This window comes from Mizuhopecten yessoensis, unplaced genomic scaffold (assembly GCF_002113885.1).
Source record: "Mizuhopecten yessoensis strain PY_sf001 unplaced genomic scaffold, ASM211388v2 scaffold10565, whole genome shotgun sequence".
Classification (NCBI taxonomy): domain Eukaryota; kingdom Metazoa; phylum Mollusca; class Bivalvia; order Pectinida; family Pectinidae; genus Mizuhopecten; species Mizuhopecten yessoensis.
In genome coordinates, this window is record NW_018408610.1 from 351,080 (window position 1) to 370,787 (window position 19,708).

General features: G+C 33.2%; 2 protein-coding genes across 2 annotated transcripts; both read left to right on the forward strand.

The window, feature by feature from the left end:
• The first annotated feature begins 864 nt into the window (after positions 1-864).
• Positions 865-12,865, forward strand: LOC110461080 (indoleamine 2,3-dioxygenase 2-like). Its single transcript, XM_021514365.1, has 13 exons — positions 865-951; positions 2,091-2,210; positions 2,726-2,844; positions 3,183-3,197; positions 3,557-3,656; positions 7,419-7,545; positions 7,876-7,927; positions 8,938-9,007; positions 9,543-9,618; positions 10,326-10,424; positions 10,930-11,026; positions 11,557-11,636; positions 11,882-12,865. The coding sequence occupies exons 1-13, from the start codon at positions 865-867 to the stop codon at positions 12,007-12,009; spliced, it is 1,170 nt and encodes a 389-aa protein (XP_021370040.1). The 3' UTR covers positions 12,010-12,865.
• Positions 12,866-17,613: 4,748 nt separating this feature from the next.
• LOC110461107 (kynureninase-like) lies at positions 17,614-19,597 on the forward strand. The gene is made up of 2 exons (XM_021514396.1): positions 17,614-17,992; positions 19,454-19,597. Exons 1-2 carry the CDS (start codon positions 17,791-17,793, stop codon positions 19,576-19,578), a joined length of 327 nt encoding a protein of 108 aa, XP_021370071.1. The 5' UTR covers positions 17,614-17,790; the 3' UTR covers positions 19,579-19,597.
• The last annotated feature ends 111 nt before the right edge of the window (positions 19,598-19,708 follow it).

Consider the following 19,708-nt stretch of genomic DNA (forward strand, 5'->3'; position numbering starts at 1 on the left):
CATGAAGAGTTTTCAAAAAGAAGTAGTATAAGTCCGGTGTTCCTAAATGGTACGTGTCTTCTGCTTCATCGCCGACAACCGCAATGTAAATCTAGGTCAAATCCAAGTTATGTCACGTCCTCACATCGAGAACTCGAGTAGTGACAACAAAACTGCAAGGCACTAAAACGAGCATAATGAAAGCATCGACCTTCATATCTAACAAAATAATAGCATATTCCCTACGATATGCTGTTGGTGACGATAACACACGCGTTAAAATGCTAAATTTGATTATGGTCAAAAAGGAAAAGCGTATGAGACGCCATTGTGAACATAAGAACATTATTGTTTGGAGTTTTAAGACGTCGCATTGACCTGAACTTTTTCGTTTAGTAAGTTTGATGCATGTTTTTTTAATAGTAATTGCTATTTGACAACTCCAACTATAATACTGTAAGTGGTTGATGAGGAGGAAAAGGCTAGGTCACCGTTCATGGCAGTTGTATTCGCTCTGCAGATCTTCATCTGTTTAGTGATACCAAGGGTCAGACTGGAGGTGTCAGCTAGCACCTTTCTAAATATGATTTAATGTAGTCAGCTTGGGTTTGTGTAATAAATGAACCTGGTAACTAATGGAAGTTGGCCATTCAATGTACTGAATAGTTTAACGACATGTCCCAAGTTCCACAAGGTACCACAGTAGTTTGATATCATATTGTCTACCAATATCTTCAATAAGGACGATAACCCTATAGCCTTGGGAGTATACACTTGGAGAACAAACGTAAATCTCACATACCTTTGCTAATATATATGGTATTTAGAAAAGTATCTATTTATGATTACAACACTTGATACGGTTTTATTTTGACAGAGTCAATGATGAATTCCAAACTACTTACCATGGACGAAATTGAAAGAGATTTTATGGTTTCAAGGAAAACTGGGTTCTTGATTGACTGTTCCAAAGTATGTTCAATCAGTGTATCTGCTAATTGTTTATTTGTTTCTTCAGAATAAGAATAAACAGTGATAAGTTCTGATTGTAATTATATTCTTTTATGTATACCTGTTTCGTTAGTGTATGGTTGAAATAATCTGCAATATGAAAATACAAACGCAAATGTGATCGTGACAAATCTTCCTGGTTTTTCATTTGTTTGTCCGAATTGTCTAAATATCAACTGCATTGAGAGTTCTATCCATATTTATACGGAGAACATTTTATTCTTATTCCTAATTTTCTTGTTTATTTTGCATACAATAAACTCAGGCATATCTGCCATCATGCTGGGGTCGCTATGAAGAAGCGGCCGAAAAGCTGTCTGATTTAGTGGAGAAGAAACTACTTCATCGTTTTGTAACAGTAAAGGTATAAATCGATGTAAATATAGATTGTTAGAATTTTAAATGTTGATTTACATGTTTTCTTCTTTTTTGCTTGTTGACAGGTGGGACTAATGTATTGAAGCATATTTCTTCAATTTTTTGTGGTGCTCTTAATGGGTTTTTTACTTGATAAATATAAAATACACATGTATCGATACATTTTTATTGTACAGTTCAAAACTTATTAGTGTGTGATTTGATTTTGAATTTACTAGAAATTTAAGTTAAGGTGTTTTTTTTTAGCGTCCCATTAACAACTAAGGATCAAGTCTATAATATTCTCATTGAATTAAACAAACAAGCAAAAACCCATCCATTTTTATTTGTCTCATGCTCACAGTAAAAATTAGTAATTGTATAATTTCAATACAACATCAATTTTCGTCAAAATCAGTTTATTAATATGTGGCATCAACTAAATATGGCTTTTATACTAGTGACGTCGATTACTACTGGCGGCAATACCATTTCAATAGGTGTTTGGAGTCAATACCAACCTGCTATCTAGCAGTACAATCCATATTTCACTTCAATGTGAAGCGGCGAAAACTACGAGTCAATCAATGTTTTCTCATGTTTTCTCATCTGGAAACAGTTGGTCCGCTTATGTCAAGAAAATCATTATAATATTACTTCAAATAATTGACTTAATGAAACCTCGTACTATGTGGAGTTTATTCTATGTTTCCACGACCAGATATGATTTTTTATGTCCACAGCTTTGTGAAGACGCGTTGATGCTTCCAAAAGAAAAATGCAAGTTATTGAAACTTCATACAGTGCTATCGTTCATAACAGCTGGATATGTGTGGCAGGATGGAGGTCAATGTGCAGCACAGGTATGCCATTCCAGCATGAATAGATGTTTAACAAAATTATGCATCCTGTCGAACCAAAGAATGTATGTAGATAGTTGATGTCCGAAATGTATCCTTGATTATGACAGAAAATCATGACGGGAACATTTGTGATGATAGAAATGTTTACCTATCGTAGCATCTGGTTGCAATTTCGGATTTTGTATGAGAATAATGGCTTTCTTATTGGTGATTTTGTTTTCGTTTTAGTGTCTTCTATATTTCGATTTATATTATGAAGTTTACTAACGTATCATCCATTTTGACTGATGGTGAAACTTTGTAAGCTAACTTTCAAACATTTAAAAGGGGATTTATGTAATTTCTCGTTTGTTTCAAGAATAAGAGCATTTTCAATTTTCACCTTTCCCCCCACTAGCATCCCCGATGAATTCTGACAGCTTTATGGTGCAGCGTATTTCAGTTTTGGCATACTCTATCTATTACCAAATTTGATAGACGCAATCACTGGTGGTTGTCCTACGTTTACCTTTCAGCGACTTCCCAGCTGCTTAGCTGTTCCGCTGGTGAAGGTATCAGATGCTTTAGGGATGAAACCAGTCATATCCTACCCTAGTATGATGTTATCAAATTGGAGAATACTAAACGTGGATGAGTAAGTTATTGTTTGTTCAAAGTGATAACGAAAGATAGAAATGATTGAAGGGATAAAACGCTTCTTTTTAAACAAAAAATATCTATAGGTGAAACGTGGGCTGAATAGTTTCTCCCTGCCGAATCCACTTCTGGATTTTTTCAAACAATTCTTACATATTTTTACCAATACTGTTAACCACATTTATATAGTTTTGGTGTTGAACTCGCGTAAGATTTAAAAGCGAATTATATATATTATAGTATCATATTATATTATATTAGTATTATATTATATATTATTATTATTATTATAAATCGTTGAATGTTTGGAACAATTGAAAACTTTTGTCTTTACAGGGAATTTGAGGTCAGGTAAGTATTCAGAAGAAAATTGAAGTAAAGGAATGTTCCTTTTTTGTGACATATGTGTTTGAAATTTAGTTATGCTCCCCTTATTTTATTGCTGATATATTTTTATGGTTTCCCCCGTCCCATTATTTAGAAACAGGCTTTGTATATACTAAACGAATACAATAAAATGTATATTTAATGATAAGAATAAGCAAATAAATATACATTAAATCAAATAAAAAATGTTGATAATTTAGGAATTATGATATTTTGGGTTCCCTAATTTGATATGGAGTATATAATTTGCAGGCTGACAAACTAACAAAATACATCGATGTACAGACATAAATATATACGTACTATTTCCCTTTGTTTAGTAGAAATCTAGTGCCAATTTACACAACTCCCGGTGGATCAGGAGCTGACGTGTTCATTCTCACACACGTAGTGGTGGAGCACAGGTTTGGTCCAGCTATCAAGGTATCCCAATTCCATATTGCTACCGATGTATTATATATAACAAATGCAGCAACATTTGAGTTAGACACATGCCATACCTTAACAATCTAACCAAACCTATAGCACACAACACCAACACAAATCCCCCAACAAAATGTATCAAACCGTTGATCGACCAATCTTTAATAAGCTATTAATGACATGACACGATGCTTGTGAAACATATGTTTCATAAAAATGATTTATAGGTATTCTCGATATCTTTTCATCTTCCCTGATAAAACAGCAACATACTTATTTCACAGCTTTATTACTTCTTTTAATCAAAACAGAATGAAAGACAATATTCATTCACAAAAAAGGTGTTTTCCTTGGTCCCAAAAACACAAGATAATTAATTGCACTTTAGTTCTTCAGTAACCACCCCTTAAATAAGTCCCCCAAACGAAGTGGGGAACTTATTGGTTTTACTCCGTTTCCTTTTCTTCTTCTTCTTCTTCTTCTTTTTCTTCTTCTTCCGCCGTAATATTTTTCCGTCCGACTCATTTCTCAAAATCTATTGGATTGACATCAACGATTAGTGTTTATCATGGCTAGGGGGAATGCAAATGACCTTTCTTTTTCCGATCGGTCAACCAAGCTGGCCGCCACCGCTTCTGATTGGTCGGAATTAAATGTTGGTATATTTTACTCAAAGGTAGGGTCAACGCCTATGGGGATTTAATATTAGCGTCGGCACCCACTTTGAATTTCAAAAGAAGATAAATTCAAAAAGGTATGGGTATAGGAGGCTTAAATCAGGAACAGTTAGTTTCAGAAATCATTTGATGATAAATGGGACCTCCTTGACTTACACCTGTGTGGGTGGTAAAGGTGCAGTAATACAATTCCTCCTATAGCATTTAAATGGCACAATTACTATAAAATTGTATCATCATCGTGTGCACATATTTCAACTGTTACTTTGATACCGAATATTACACTATTTCAATAAAGAATTGTTCTTTTTATTCAAGAATTAAGCAGAAAAATGTGTGAAATTTCATTTCTTATGAGAAATTTTCCATTTTTGACACGTTAATTCAATATAGTTCTAAAACTAGTCTTTTGTTCTTACTTGTTAAAAAGTTAGCTACTAATAATATCTTTCAACATCAGGAATTTCAAAACAATTGAAAACCGGTAAATTTGTCGTATACTACTTTTGGTTCCAAAAAAGAAAAACATAGCTTTTTTTCCACATTTCCTTTAACCTGTGTTTCTTCCAGGCTAAAGGTCATTGGGTGTTGATATTTGGTAAGAAGGTTGTTCATGTAAATGAGTTGACGTGTTGTTAATTTTGATGACCTTGATCTTTGTTCAAGGTCCCAAAAACCAAATATGCCGAAATAATGTTTTTGTATGGGGAGTCAGACAAGGGTATCTTTCCTTGCTTTATTTGTTTAGAGTTAACGATATAAAATAGTGTAATATACCTTCATATTTTGTTTAATGAATGGCCAAAAGGCTACAAAAATAATAACTAGAAATGTAAGCCAAAGATTAACTAAATCCTCCGCTCCTATAAAACCAGAACTGTAAGACAAAACATTGCAAATCAATCCATAGTCTACTTTCATACCACATCTTGTTAGCCTAAAGGGTCGAAATGAACAAATACTACCCTGATGCAAAACACCAGGGGGTAATTACCATATCTGTAAGCTTTCATGAAATTGGCCCAGAAGTTTCAGAGGCAGACAAAGGTTTTTTCAAGAAAAGGCCATTACTCCTTTTTAAAGGGTCGGAATGAAAACATACTTCTTGGATACACAATGTCAGGGGGCAGTTACCATATCTGTAAACTTCCATTGAAATTGGCCCCATAGTTTTGGAGGAGTTGTCTGGACAAGTGTTTTTCAACAAAGGGACATTCTCCGTGAAAAAAGAATTGCTGGATGCGTACCATCAGATGGTTGTTACCATATCTGGAAACTTTCGTTGAAATTGATCCCTTAGTTTTGGAGGACAAAGACGGACAATGGTTTTTCATCATAAGGACATAACTTTGAGGGGAAAATGGTCAGAATGAAAAAATAATACCTGGATGCACAACTTCAGGTGTCAGTTATCATATCTGGAAACTTTCGTTGAAATTGGTCCACTACTGTAGATTGAGTTGACAGAGAGACGGAAAGACAAGCTGATTCCAGTATACCCCCAACCCTTACTTCGTTGCGGGATATAATAAAGTGCATAATAGCTTTGTTATTAAGATTATTTTATTAATCTTTAGATAATTGCATAGCTTTGTCTATAACACAATCTCAACCTAAAGTAGTTATCCAGAGGAAAGATTACTATGACAGAATACATATTTATGAGTTATTACTGCTGCACATAACTTGAAAACATGCCTAACATAATAAAGTGTTTTAGTATGATACAAAAACAGAAAAAATATCGGTATTTATCATAATAAACATCGATAGTCAAATCTTCTAGGTTATGTGAAATCGGGCATTGATCATGTTTGGCATGCTAAAAAAGTACATTACCGGTTTTGATATTACATAAAAATGATTCTGTAGACAGAATACATATATAGGAAGTTTTTAAATAAGTTTAAAATATAGACTACCATTGTAACTATATAGAGGCAAGTTGAACAATGTTAGTTTTATTTTAAATTTTGTGAAAATTTTGCAGGTTTTTTCCAATTAAAAGTATCACTACGCTTACTTCATGTCTACCAATATGACCTATTTAGTATCAAAATAACTGAAATTTTATACACTCTACACTATCATAATTCATTTCCAAATTAACATTTGCCTGTGATATTTATCCGTCATTTTGTTCGGATACCCAGGTCACTTAACCTGGTGTTATGCAAGAAAGTCCACTACGGTTATCAGTATCAATTATGAATAATCATTTATGCAGTTATTGATAATTTTTATGTATCTGCATATGGCAAAAGAATAAAGGAAATTAAAGTGGAGGCCAAATGTTGACCCCACCTTTGGTAGTTTGGGGGACCTTTTTAACGGTTCCCCATTATAATAAGTATTTGTTGTGTTTGAGATACAACTATTGTGGTGCTGGGACAACAATCAACAGCATGCTTAATGTTTAATACACAGAAAGTCCCCATTGGAATACCTGTATGGAGTACAATGTTTGTGTACAGTAAATAAGCGTAACCAAAGCCTATGGTGTTAATATGTCGCAGTTAATCGATTTCTGAAGAGCTTTCTATATAAACCACGATTACGCAATTGCTATCGACTTATAGCAAAAGGTTTCAAGATATGTATTTTGACTAATACTATAGGCTAGTTTGATGACTGCCTACATGACATAATCAGGAAATAAGCTATGTCGTTGTGCGCTATGAAAGGTCGATGGTTTTGTTTACGCCTATTGTGCATTTTTTTATTCGTTGCTTCTCTTCAAGTTCGTTATATTTATGAGGAAGTGACTACTTGGATTTACTTAGATTTGCATTTCGAGTGTCGTCGATGATACAGAAGACGCTTATCCCCTTCCGGAACATCTGGTCTTATTATCTCTATTTTTAAAGGTTTCCATGTAAATATTTCCTTTGTAAATATTTTGTCACAGTTTTATCATTTTTATCGAGTTCGAATTATGGTTTTGCTAACACTTCGGTATTCTCCTGTCGTTTCTTGATCCCTAGCTTTTTGCTTTGTCTTTTTGACGCCATACATCACGTTTTTGTGTTCTTCTGAACAGGCGTCCTAACAAATATCTCTTCATGAGATCGTAATTGTTTTTCAGTCAATAATAGAAGCCATTGGCTATACCCACCAAAGAGGTACACACCACGATCAACTACTGATACAGACGTTGAGTGTTATTCCACAGGTTATGAACAAAATGGTGGTCATTTTCCAAAATATAAAAGGTAAGGTTTCTATTTTACAGGAAGACAAACAGTTTCTTAATTCTACCAGGTTACTCAAAACTCTGTGTTCGTCATGTAGTAGTTACTTCGATATTTGTATTTGAATTATGTTGTCACTTCAAGTTTCCGTGGGGAAAGCAGTGTATTGAATGTCACTTAAAAGTTTAAATTACTGGCTTTTGATCTGTGTAATGCTGATATTATTTTTACAGAATCAATTGTATCTTTAAGTAACCTTATTGTTCATAAATCAGAGTATTTTATTATTATCAAATTGACCAGCGCCCTTGTTTTTAGAACCGGTGTTTTGTATTTCCTTTTATATTTCAGACGGTTTGGCGCCGAACTTTTACTATGACCGTCTACGGATATTCTATAGCGGGTATGACGTATCATATCACATACGTAAACGTTTAATGATAGACATAACCTTACTATACATACGTTTATTTGCAAACTATTTAGAGAGAAACATTAATAAATCATGAGAATGCAAAAGTTGAAAGCGGAATGATTAGTTGCTGACATATATAAACAAGAATTGATTGACACATTTGAAAGGTACAAACGAATTGATCATACATTTATAAGGTACACAGCCATGCGCTCACTGGTATCGCTTACGGAACTTTGCTGTATTGACAATTTGTGAGGGTAATATGCTGAGCAATATTTTACTCCTACACCTATAATACATGCTGTGTAAGGTAACATATATCCTTAATACTACTTGGGCCGCGTTGGCCAAGTGTTTAAGGCGTCTGGCATTATGCTACCACTAGCCCTCCACCACTGGGTCGCGGGTTCGAGCCCTACTTTGGGCAGTCCCCAGGTACTTGCCGTAGGTCGGTGGTTGTCTTCAGGAACTCCAGCTTTCCTCCACTACCAATTCCTGGCACGTCCTTAAATGACCATAGTTGTTAATAGGACCTTAAACACAAACAAAAACATTCTACTATATGTCAGATTTCGACACCGCACGCGGACTCATCAGCTTAACAAATATAGATTCTTTTTTTTTATTAAAATCACAAATACGCCTACTCTACATGACCACCAGATATTACTCATGATAAAAGATAAATATCACGATATGAAAAATGTCTAAATAAAGCGTATACTATTTTTTATTTGATTTTTGTTGTACCCACTAACTAACTTTACAAATGGCGTATAAATGTACATCAAATTATTATAATGATTATGTATCAAGGTTGCAAAGTGTTAAAATGTACATTCCCTACTGTGTATTCTTGTTTTAATGAAGAGAAACACAAGGCCAAATATAACATAGATTAAGCTAAGAATACTCGGATATTTCAAATTTGATATTGCTAGTATGACGCGTGACCTTGTGAAACCTTTTGTCATTAATCATTATGATTGTTACAGGTGGGGACTGGGTAATACCTCGCTACCAAACGGACTTATCTATGAGGGAGTACAGGATTCCCCTTTAATGGTATCAAAAATTAATGAATAATAATCATAATTAAATATTTGTCTTTGATATGGGCTATTTTACATATGTGATAATCAATATAATAATGTTATATCCTGGCACGATGTTTTTTTCTTTCAATACCCTATTCCGTATTAACCCTCAGCTTGTCTCAGATTGTGTCTCCAGCCCCTCGGGCTGATTTGGAACTCTCAAGCTATGGAAATGGTCATATGATAACATTTAAATATATGTAGCTATATTTCGGATAAAAAAGTGTAATCTTTGATCTAACAGGTGTTCGCGTCCTTTAAATTATATAAACAGGCGTATAAAATGTTATAGTTGATGCCTGAGCCGGTAGCATCACGTGCCTTTTTAAATATGCTCAACACAGTTGATGCAAGTAATATAAATATATCTCCCTGCTTATTCTAATTAGGATTTTAATCATTACATAACTATAATATAAGATATGGTATTATAAAGCTGGCAAACACTATACTAGCAAAGTAGATCTACTTTCGCTTTCCATTAATTATATTATCCTGTATAGATGAGAGGCGGAAGTGCCGCGCAAAGCTGTACACTGCAAATGTTGGACGCAGCGTTTGGTATCGTGCATAGTGAAGGTATGTTGCACAGCTTATCGCACGATCTGAAAAACATAACTTAACTGAATGTCAATGATAACTCTGAAGATATTTTGCTGGTGTTTCATCATCAAATACAATCAATTCCATGTTCTTGTCTGCTAATGTTATATTTTCATATCACTTATCAATTCCTTTATATTCATACGAAATTAATTTTAGTGTTGGTTTTCGAGGATATATTGAAATACAAATATAAAGAACGGTTTAATAAAACCTAGGTCCAAAGCTTTTATAAATAGTATTTTTTATTTGGTTTGCTTTTACTTTTCTTAAACGACTTAATCTTTCGTTCGCAATCTGAAAATAGATCAGTGACGCAATAAATAGGATTTGACTGTAAACCTGAAATAAGATTTCATCCTTATTTCATCATCATACAATCATAAATATCGTATGTAATAAAGACATAAAGCATTACTTCATTGGTCGATGTTTTATTAATGCTTAGCTCAAATATAAAAAATAATTAGACTGAACTCTCGGTACTTTATTATAAGCTATCTTTTATAGATTCTTTTGTATATGAAATGAAATGGAGACAGTTAAAGTAAAAGTTGTTTTTACTTTTACAATTTTGGAAGTAACTCCATGGAGGTTTTACACATTGTTTGCATTGACAGAGACATCACCCAGGTCAATTTCTTTTGTTCTTTACTAATAATATAGCTGTTAATTTATTCTAGATGAACAGAAATACTTGGACGAGGTGAGAGGATATATGCTACAAGAACATCGAGATCTGTACGACTACATAAAAGACCGAAGCAGAATAAGAGAATATGGTAACGAAATGTATAAATAAAAGAATTTTCCAAAATTAATTTCTGAACAGTTACTGTAGTTCTTATTAGAATTGATTCATCTTTTAAATATTACAGTTACCATAGAGCTATGGAATACAACCAACATCATAAAAGCCTGCGACCCAGACACCGAAGCTGATAACAAATTTCAATTCGAGGTTAAATAACATTGTCGTAGTATTCAAAAAGTATTTTCAAAACATCGTCGATGAAAAAAAGGCGTATGGAGACTAATCCTAGTTAAAAAATAACAAAAGCATATAATTAAACATTTAATCAAAAGATATAAATTATATTTCCCAGACTTTCAGGTACATTCTACCTTAGACTGCCGTAAAACAACAGAACACGAGCAGAAAGTGAAAATTTGTTTTCGCGAAATATGACAAAATATCGTACTTAATATAATATGCTGTAAACATGTTTGCCTGTCTGCCTAATCATGGTACTTAATCAGTCATATGTCGCGATTATGTGTTTTTAGTGGAAAGTAGCTTCAATGAATCTGTGAAGGAATCGTACAACGCATGTATCATGGCCATACAGGGATTTAGACGGCACCATATAACGAAGGCGTATGAGTAAGTAACATACATATACATGCATACATGTTTGCTGAGTTAATTAGAAGACATCCCTGCTTGTATTCCTCATTCACTTTTATTGCATTTCGTTTTCATTCAAGTTTTACTCTTGTCAGAAAAAATAACTGATCCAGATTAATTGATCAATACGTATCTTACATAAAACTATGACAAAGCTTGATTCTTTGTCTATATATTTGAGTTGCAAAAAACAAGTTTGAAAATTACAAACCAAACTTTCTTTGATAACTTTAGATTTAATTAAATTTAATATGCTTCCTTATGATGTTTGCAATATTTTAATATCTAAATACATATATTTATCACCCACAAAGTAATCCAATTTTGCATTGGTAAATTGTATTCTTCATTTCTATCAAAAGTAGATCTCCTAATTCGCGATCGGCGCCCCTGTTTCTTAGGGAATTTACTTGAACACTCTTTGTATGTGAACGTACTACTCGCTTCATATAAAAGTCGCATGTTGCATTCACCAAAATGTATGTAATAAAACCTCACTAACTTAGGTACATTACGCAGCCGGCTAAGAGACCAGACAGAAACAACTGTGTTGAATTTATTCGTGATAAAGGCACAGGAGGGGCAGGTAAGACTCAGACCTGGGTAGTCTAGAACAAGTGTAAATAACAGGTAAATATTGTTTTTCTGATAAGCTTGGAGATATTCTAGCGTGATCTTTCTGTTCCTGTACCGTTCTCATGATTGTCTCAGTAAAACCCTATTCGTGTTTTTATTCTTGCATTCCATTTATTTTGTTAGTAGATACGGATTTTTATAAGACACATTATTTTAGTTTAATGACTTTGCATGTATATTGCATTTATCTTCCAGGATATATCAAGTTTCTGAACAGGATCAGACGGAACACCGCTTTATCCAAACTGCCTTCGGAACATATCGCCACCACTAAAAATCCTGCTACGAAAGAATCAGTTCTTAACCAACGTGACCAAAATTAACAATTTTAATTACATTCTAAAAAGAGTGAGTCTGTTGGAAAAATACTTGTAACTGGAGAGTTGAAAAAAACTCTTCAGAAGGATGACACAATGCATATACAAGTCGTTGTTTAATGCATGTTTGGTTTCTGGCAGTTTGTGGCTTAATAAGTATTTGTCCCTAAGATTTTTTATGAAGGCCATTTAAACAAAGTTAAATCAGTATATCAGTTAATGTAGTATTGAATATCATCGTGTCAACTTATTCGCCAGAATACTTTGATCCTCATTTCCCTCTCATTTTGTCTTTCAAGCTTCTCCGTGAAGGATACCTATCCTTTCTCAACCTATAATGACACTTAGCAACAACTTGCAACCAGAATTATTTTAATTCGGTAACTTGTTATTTAGTTATTAGCCTTGAACAGATTCTATAAGTTAAATTCAGAAGGTGATTCGGAAGAATCGTTCTTAACTACGTGATTATTTATTCACTTACCTGTGAAAGTCTATCTTTTCAAATAGTGTGTAAACATCGAAGGCTATTTTTGTTCCCCCATGTTTTTTTGTGTCGAAATAACGTATCGTATATTATTTACTGGTTAACTGTTTGTTTCGTGGTTTTTCTCATGGCGGAAATGAAATGTAAATCAAATGTAAAGTGGTGAAATATGGCGATATAAGTATTCTCATTAATTGGAAATATAATTATTGTTTTTGAACTTATCATACATTAAAATATAGCAAGAACAATATACTGCGTTTACGGACCATAACTTCGTATAAAGCCAATTATTGATATATTTGGCAAGAGTATTACTTTTCTACATGTGTATACCAAACTCTAACTGTATATGTTAATTAGAACGAAATTAATACCAACATTTTCCTTTCGTATTTTTAAATGATTCCTTTTAGTTGTATTATGTATACTGTAATAAAGAAGATGATACAGATTTCATTCTTTTTTGGAAGTGTCTGTTTGATTAACACAGTTTTAAATATAATGACGCTGCCAGTTAAACATATTCAATGTTTAAAGATAAATCTTTATGGCTGATGATTTCGCAATGCTTTCATTTGACTTCTCAAACAAACTTCGAAATACAATTCAGGATTTCGTTTTCACACATTATTGTTATATAATACATATCTACAGTTTTACCAATAACGAAATTCTGAAATTACTTTGTAAATAAATTTGTTTCTTAATATGCCGCCAAAACCGGACGAACAAAATCCGTTAAAGGAACATACCTTTGCAAGTTCATACACAGTAACTGTAAAAAATCTTATTGTTCATTATTGTCAAATATAGGTGTCTACAAAAACTCGCGTGTAAAGTTAATCAGTAAAGATTTAGGAAGCTGCTGACGATTTACGATTAATATTTCACATTTGAAAATAACTAACGGGTCCCCTCGTCGTAATCAAGAATTATTTCAAACATATATATTAAACAGATTTTGGTGCATAAGTAGAAAATCAGAGGGGAAAATGCGCATAAGCTAACGAAATTTAAAAGTAAAAATATTCTATTACGTCAAAAACAAGAGAACAAAGTCCAACGTCAATCTATAATTTACAGATCCTAAACAAAACAGTAGGCCTTATTGGTTATACAATGTAGGTATGGTTTCATTTCATTTACTCATTGATGTTATTTTGTCGATTTCGTTTAAAAATAATAAAAAATAACAACATTGCAGCTACATAAATAATGCTGCTGTTTCAGTGATTATTATATATTAGCTGTGTATGTAAAGGCATGATAAATCCTTAAACCCCTCCCTTGAGAGTACAGATGTGTCTTACCACATCACATTAACATAATAAGGTTTGAATTACAATACAACTGTTCAATTTTAAGTTTGTTAAAACTCAATGCATTCCTTCATATACTTACAGGTTTATCTACTGTAAGTTTGTTTTAAGCTAGGCTGACGCAATGTAGCAAGAAAAAAGGTAAAAGATACTTAAAACAACATAATACTGTTATCAATCCTAATAGTCCTCTTCAGCTTCAACATTAAAAAATATAAATACGTATGAACGGGACTACATTCCTATCTATCTAATTGAAGCACCACCCCTATTCATTGCATTTTCTTTAAACGATACCCCAATATATATGCATGATGACATCCTCGAATGCATTGAGGTTTTTTCTGGTGGTACATAATTATATCATCCAGAGCGGAATATTTTAAGTGTAACGATTGAACCCATTTTACTATGACCTCCTTAACTGACCACCAGGTCTAAAGCGCATAACAGTAAACAATCTGAGAGAAGCCCACAAAAATATAAAAAAAAACCATTGGTGTGCGGTTCCTGACTACATGTCCAACGATAGGGGAACTAGTCATTCAGGATGGATGTGAAAATTAAGCCATTTTCGTCTTAATTTTGCTAATGTTTTTACTTCGACAAAGTTGGTTTGCTACTGATCGATGTTTACAACGGAAGTATGCATGTAACATTTGACTGCAAATATCATGTTTATGTCGGAAAAGACGTATTGGCACTGGTTCAAAATTGTGTGTTACAAATAACGTCTGAAGCTTACTTTATAGAAATTATTTTGGGAAACTCTTGGTGAAAGCATCAACTGTCTGAGTCACATTTTAAGGTATGTTTGTATGTGAAAATGATCCGAAAGCTGTTGTCTGTTCGTTGGGTTTTCAACTTGTGTGCATGATTATCTTCAACCAAACAAACCGTTTTATACGCAGAGGATGTGTAATAATTTTCCGCTGAATATCATCTATATCTTACAACTATGACAATCTACCGATATTTCCCACCAGCGTGAAACAATGATAGCAAACGCTAACAACCAATTCTTTCACTATCCAGGACAGACATGCCCTAACTAGTCTCGCCATATAAATAGCCTTACAAAGACATATATGGTATGTGTATTATCTGAGTCTTAACGACGATGGTGACCAACAGTCTATTTTATCGATAACCTTTAAGAAGTGATTACATCTTGTAAGTGACTTATATACTGCATTATACGGATGACCACCACTGGTCAATTGGATACGATCTGCTCGCTGGTTAAACAACATTGTTGCAAGTATCGACTCGAATTCCGTCACCTTCATTTCAATGGACTGACGTGGTCGCATAAGCACGTTCGCTGTCTATGTTAGTGTCGTAATATAAATAAGAACAGAATTAAAATGATATATATAGAATAATAAGAATTGTTTTAAATATCAGGTAGGTGACTATCGACCGCTGCAAGTAACGGCCAGCAGTGCTACATACTGTGAGACAGATAGGGGATAGACTACAGCGTATATCGGTAAGTGTATATCTATCAAACTGGATATAGTTGTGTCAAGAGATTAAGGATACGTTAAATATAATAGTTTGACAATATCATTAAACTGTAACATAAGAACTGTATTCTATATTAACTAAATTGGATTTTTTAAGTTTCATGACGTACATTGTTTGTCTTGTGGATTACAGAAAATAATTCGGGTCTGTTCAGTGTTTGTCAGATAGCGTCCGACTAAAGTATTGGAGGGTATTCTTTACCAAAATTGCAGCTAGTGAGGTCCGTTCACGAAAGTTTTTATCGTGGGTACTCAGTGTTCGTCTCCAAGAGAGCAAAACTCATATAAAGAATATTATTTAACTTAGACTGGTAACATTATAAACGAAGTAAGTTTAGTTTTGGTGGACTCATTGTATCGATAATTCTATTTTTACGCTAACATTTAGAATATGTGTCGTTTAATTCTAGTGTTTGTTTGAAAACCTGAATTGCTGACAACAAGATCATAACCTGGCCAACTTTTCATATGTATTTAAAGCAAAGCTGACTGCCTATTTATTTGTGTGTTGACTGCAACTTGTACAATTATACAATTATTATGAACACCAGGTGATTTTCGCATTTTCTAATCTTAACAGGTGCATTTCTAGCTCTATATTCGCGAGAGTATTTTTTTTTGCGAAAGGAAAAAGAAAATATATTTTTGCTCGTTGTCTAATTTTGTATTTTTTTTTTTTTTTGCGTATACTTAAATACAAAATCATCTTATCTTGAGATGAATTGTAACACTACATATCTCTCAATGTGATAAACTATAAATAAAATGGACACTCATTCCTGATAGATATAGATACTGTAGTATAGACAAGTGTCTGATAAGAGATGTGTTAATGAACTCCAATAAAATATATCTTATATCATATAGTGTACTTACTATATAAAAAGTAAAATAGTGTAATATAGTTATATAAACTATATTATAAACCTAATAATATAAAGGTCATCTCATCGTCATGATTGACGTAACACATATAGTATTATTTGAAATGTTAGATGAAAGTTTAATCCCGATAATGATTATAACCTTGTTTCCAGGTGTGACAGACTGTTTCAGTATTTATATGGATAAATTCATTGTCATGAATGCAATATTTATCATAAATACAATTAGCTCTGCAGCAATATATTGATGCAAACTGAAGTTTATTTATAATGACATGGAAACAATGTTTGATTCATAATTTATTTCATGCGACGTAAACACTTTTATCATATATGTATACGTAAATTGATCATGGTAACATCACGAAAAGAAACAACTACACTTGATATGAAATACGGTAGTTGACGAAACTTCAAGTTTTATACTTAAAAACTGAAAGGATGTAATATCACATGACTCCTTCACGTTTTACCTTTCGCTTTACTCTGCAGATGACGCAAGTAAACGCATTGGTTTTCATTAAGTTTGTAATGAAGTTTGTATAAGATCTGGGTCTTGATCTTGGTAGCATTTGTAATAAAACCGGGTCATGCTCGTCCGATTCTGACAGGAATAAAAGTAAAAAAAAAAAAAACAACCCCAAAGATATAAATATGATTTATTTCCAATTTTAATTTTTTTTAATATTTCCAAACGTCACTAGATTCGCCGACCAATATGTTAGGTTTTACCCATGTAATGCGAACTTCACATAATTAAAAAAAAAACTAGTGCCCATTTCATAAAACATTGTATAAAACGACGTCATAATAAATATCATTACAATGTAAGGTATCGGTCCAATAGCATAAATATCTCTCTGAAACATCATTAAAACCCCCAGGGGGATTTTGACATAATATATTCGGTAACACAACTGACATGCGATACACGAAATATCAGCAGTAAAAGATGAAAAAAGCATCTTGTGACGTCAACTTGTTGACCACTGTACAATCAATCCCGTGCATGGGTGATCATGTGTAACGAAACGCTGTAATATATATCTATATATATATATTTGTTAACATATAAATAATGAAATAATGATCAGGACAACATGTATATACCTTGTGACCTTCTAATATATCAGTGCTAAAACCTCGATCAATCGATCGTCTTCATGTATGCTTGCCCATTATTGACCAGTGCGATCATGAACTCATCAATCAGATGACTGAGCTTAGTGTCGTGTGCAGAATTGGACGTAGGTGGGTCAGAGAGCATCAACAGGGCTGGATTGTATGAGTGATTCACGAACTTTGGTTTATTTAGTTGGGCGCCTAGTCTCATGTTTTGTACATATCTACTTGCACACAATACATCATATCTACATAAGAACCTGATGTTGTCATAATTTCTTTTGGTGTCACACATGTGCGGAAGGGATTCGTCGTTTTACAAAAACGGATTACAAACCGTCGAGGTTTGTTATTAAGGCTAGAATTAGTTGGTTTTGAAAAGGGAAAATTGAGGTTATATTGACACAGAACCTTTAAATTACGTGTGTTATATTTGCAGAAAAATGTCAGACAGAGGAAATTCTGATATAATTACACACAAAAAAATCGGGTCTGGCCACCCTTATAACGACCTCAAACAGATAGCAAAGATTCATCAATGTGATATGTCTAGTGTGGAATTCGCTAAACGCTTGGACGAGCAAGACGTACTGAGAGACAGACGACACGAGTTCTGTCTTCCTAAAATGAAGGATATACCAGGAGGTATGTAACGATGTATTTTATCAATAAATCTTACTAACTGATTCAGATTGATGGAATATTTTCTCCAATGGTTGTATTAGTACTTTTTATCATATTTACAATAAGATGTATGTAAAATAAATACATAAACAAAAAATCCTAAGAACTCTACTACATATGAGATTATCAACGTTACTTTTAAGGCTGATGTATTGTTTTCTTTAAATGAGTGTTTTCAAACAGGTGGAGTTTTGCTTTTCTTTTTTTCTCTCTTTCTTTTTGAAGTTATTTTATCATATGTTGCGACAGGTATATAATGATCATAATTTTATATCTAATTGCTGGTGTTTTTTAAAAATATTTTTTGAAATGATGTTTCTCCAAACTGTATGTTTTGATCTGTGGTAAAGTAGTACTTTTTCTATATTTTGTTACAACTATTAGGTTTTATACATGATGAAAGAGTATCACAACCAATCATCAAGATAAAAAATAGTATTCACCGTTAGTAAGGAAAAAAAAACAACTCGTGTAAGACAGTGGAAAAACATCGAAATGAAATAGAAATATTGATTGAAATAATTAGCAACGTTACTTGTCGTTGTAAATAATGAAATTAAGATATAACTGTGCATTTGTATTAAATGTACACACTATTGTTTTCCATGTAAGTGCATACATGTAGAGTAAATGTACGCATGCAATATATAGACGACTTCTTTGACTTTTATTTTGACCAATTGAAAATACACTATCAAATTCTCAACAAGAGGCCCTGAGGGCCTGCATCGCTCACCTGGATATCTAAGCAATCATGGCAAAACATTTTCCAAATAAGATCCAAGGGAATTGGTCAGACCCCTAGGCCAATCCTTGTAGAATATCTGTATTAGATTGTTCATGCCAAGCAAGGGAGGAGGGGGGGGGNGGTTAAGAAGATGAAGTATTTTGAAGAAATTGTTGACGTACGGACGACGGACCCAGTGAGTTAATAAGTATGCAAGTGTTTTTTCATTGTCATCGTCCTTGCATCCAAAGTCGTACAAGTACCAGGACAAAAACATGTGAGTGTGGTAATTTCCATCACAACAACAATATTAATATGTTAAAGCAGGGTTTGAATAATTTTTTTTTGTAATGACGATGCTAGCTAGCATGCACTAAAATAGCATATATTATATGCAACATTGTCTAATGAGTTTGGCATTACAGTATTTTATATAACGCGAAACACGTATATATTTCGAACTAAAAACATGGTGAACAGTAACGGATTGAATGTTTATTTATATTCTCATTGGCTGGTGTGTGTTTATGTATGAATGGTTGATAAACATTAATAACAAAAACAGCAATATATTAATCGTCGACCAATGAAGGATATATTGCAAAAGTGGTCATAAGTCAGCACAAAATAATTTGAGAAAATTATCGACATATACATTGTTTCATAATTTAATATACAGTGTTGACATTCTACAGTTGATCACAGTTTGGTGGATTCTGGATCGGATTGTCTGTATTTCGCTGCTAACTCTCTTGGACTGTGTCCAAAGAAAACTAGGGAATACATCGACATGGAACTGTTAAAATGGGCTAAACTGTAAGACATATCTATTCAGGTTGTTTATTTACATACGACATTAAAAAACCAACTGTAAAAGAATGATTCTTTGGTTAGTATTTGTTTTAAGAAATTAATGACTCAAATATATGCAAGTCATACTAATTTGTATG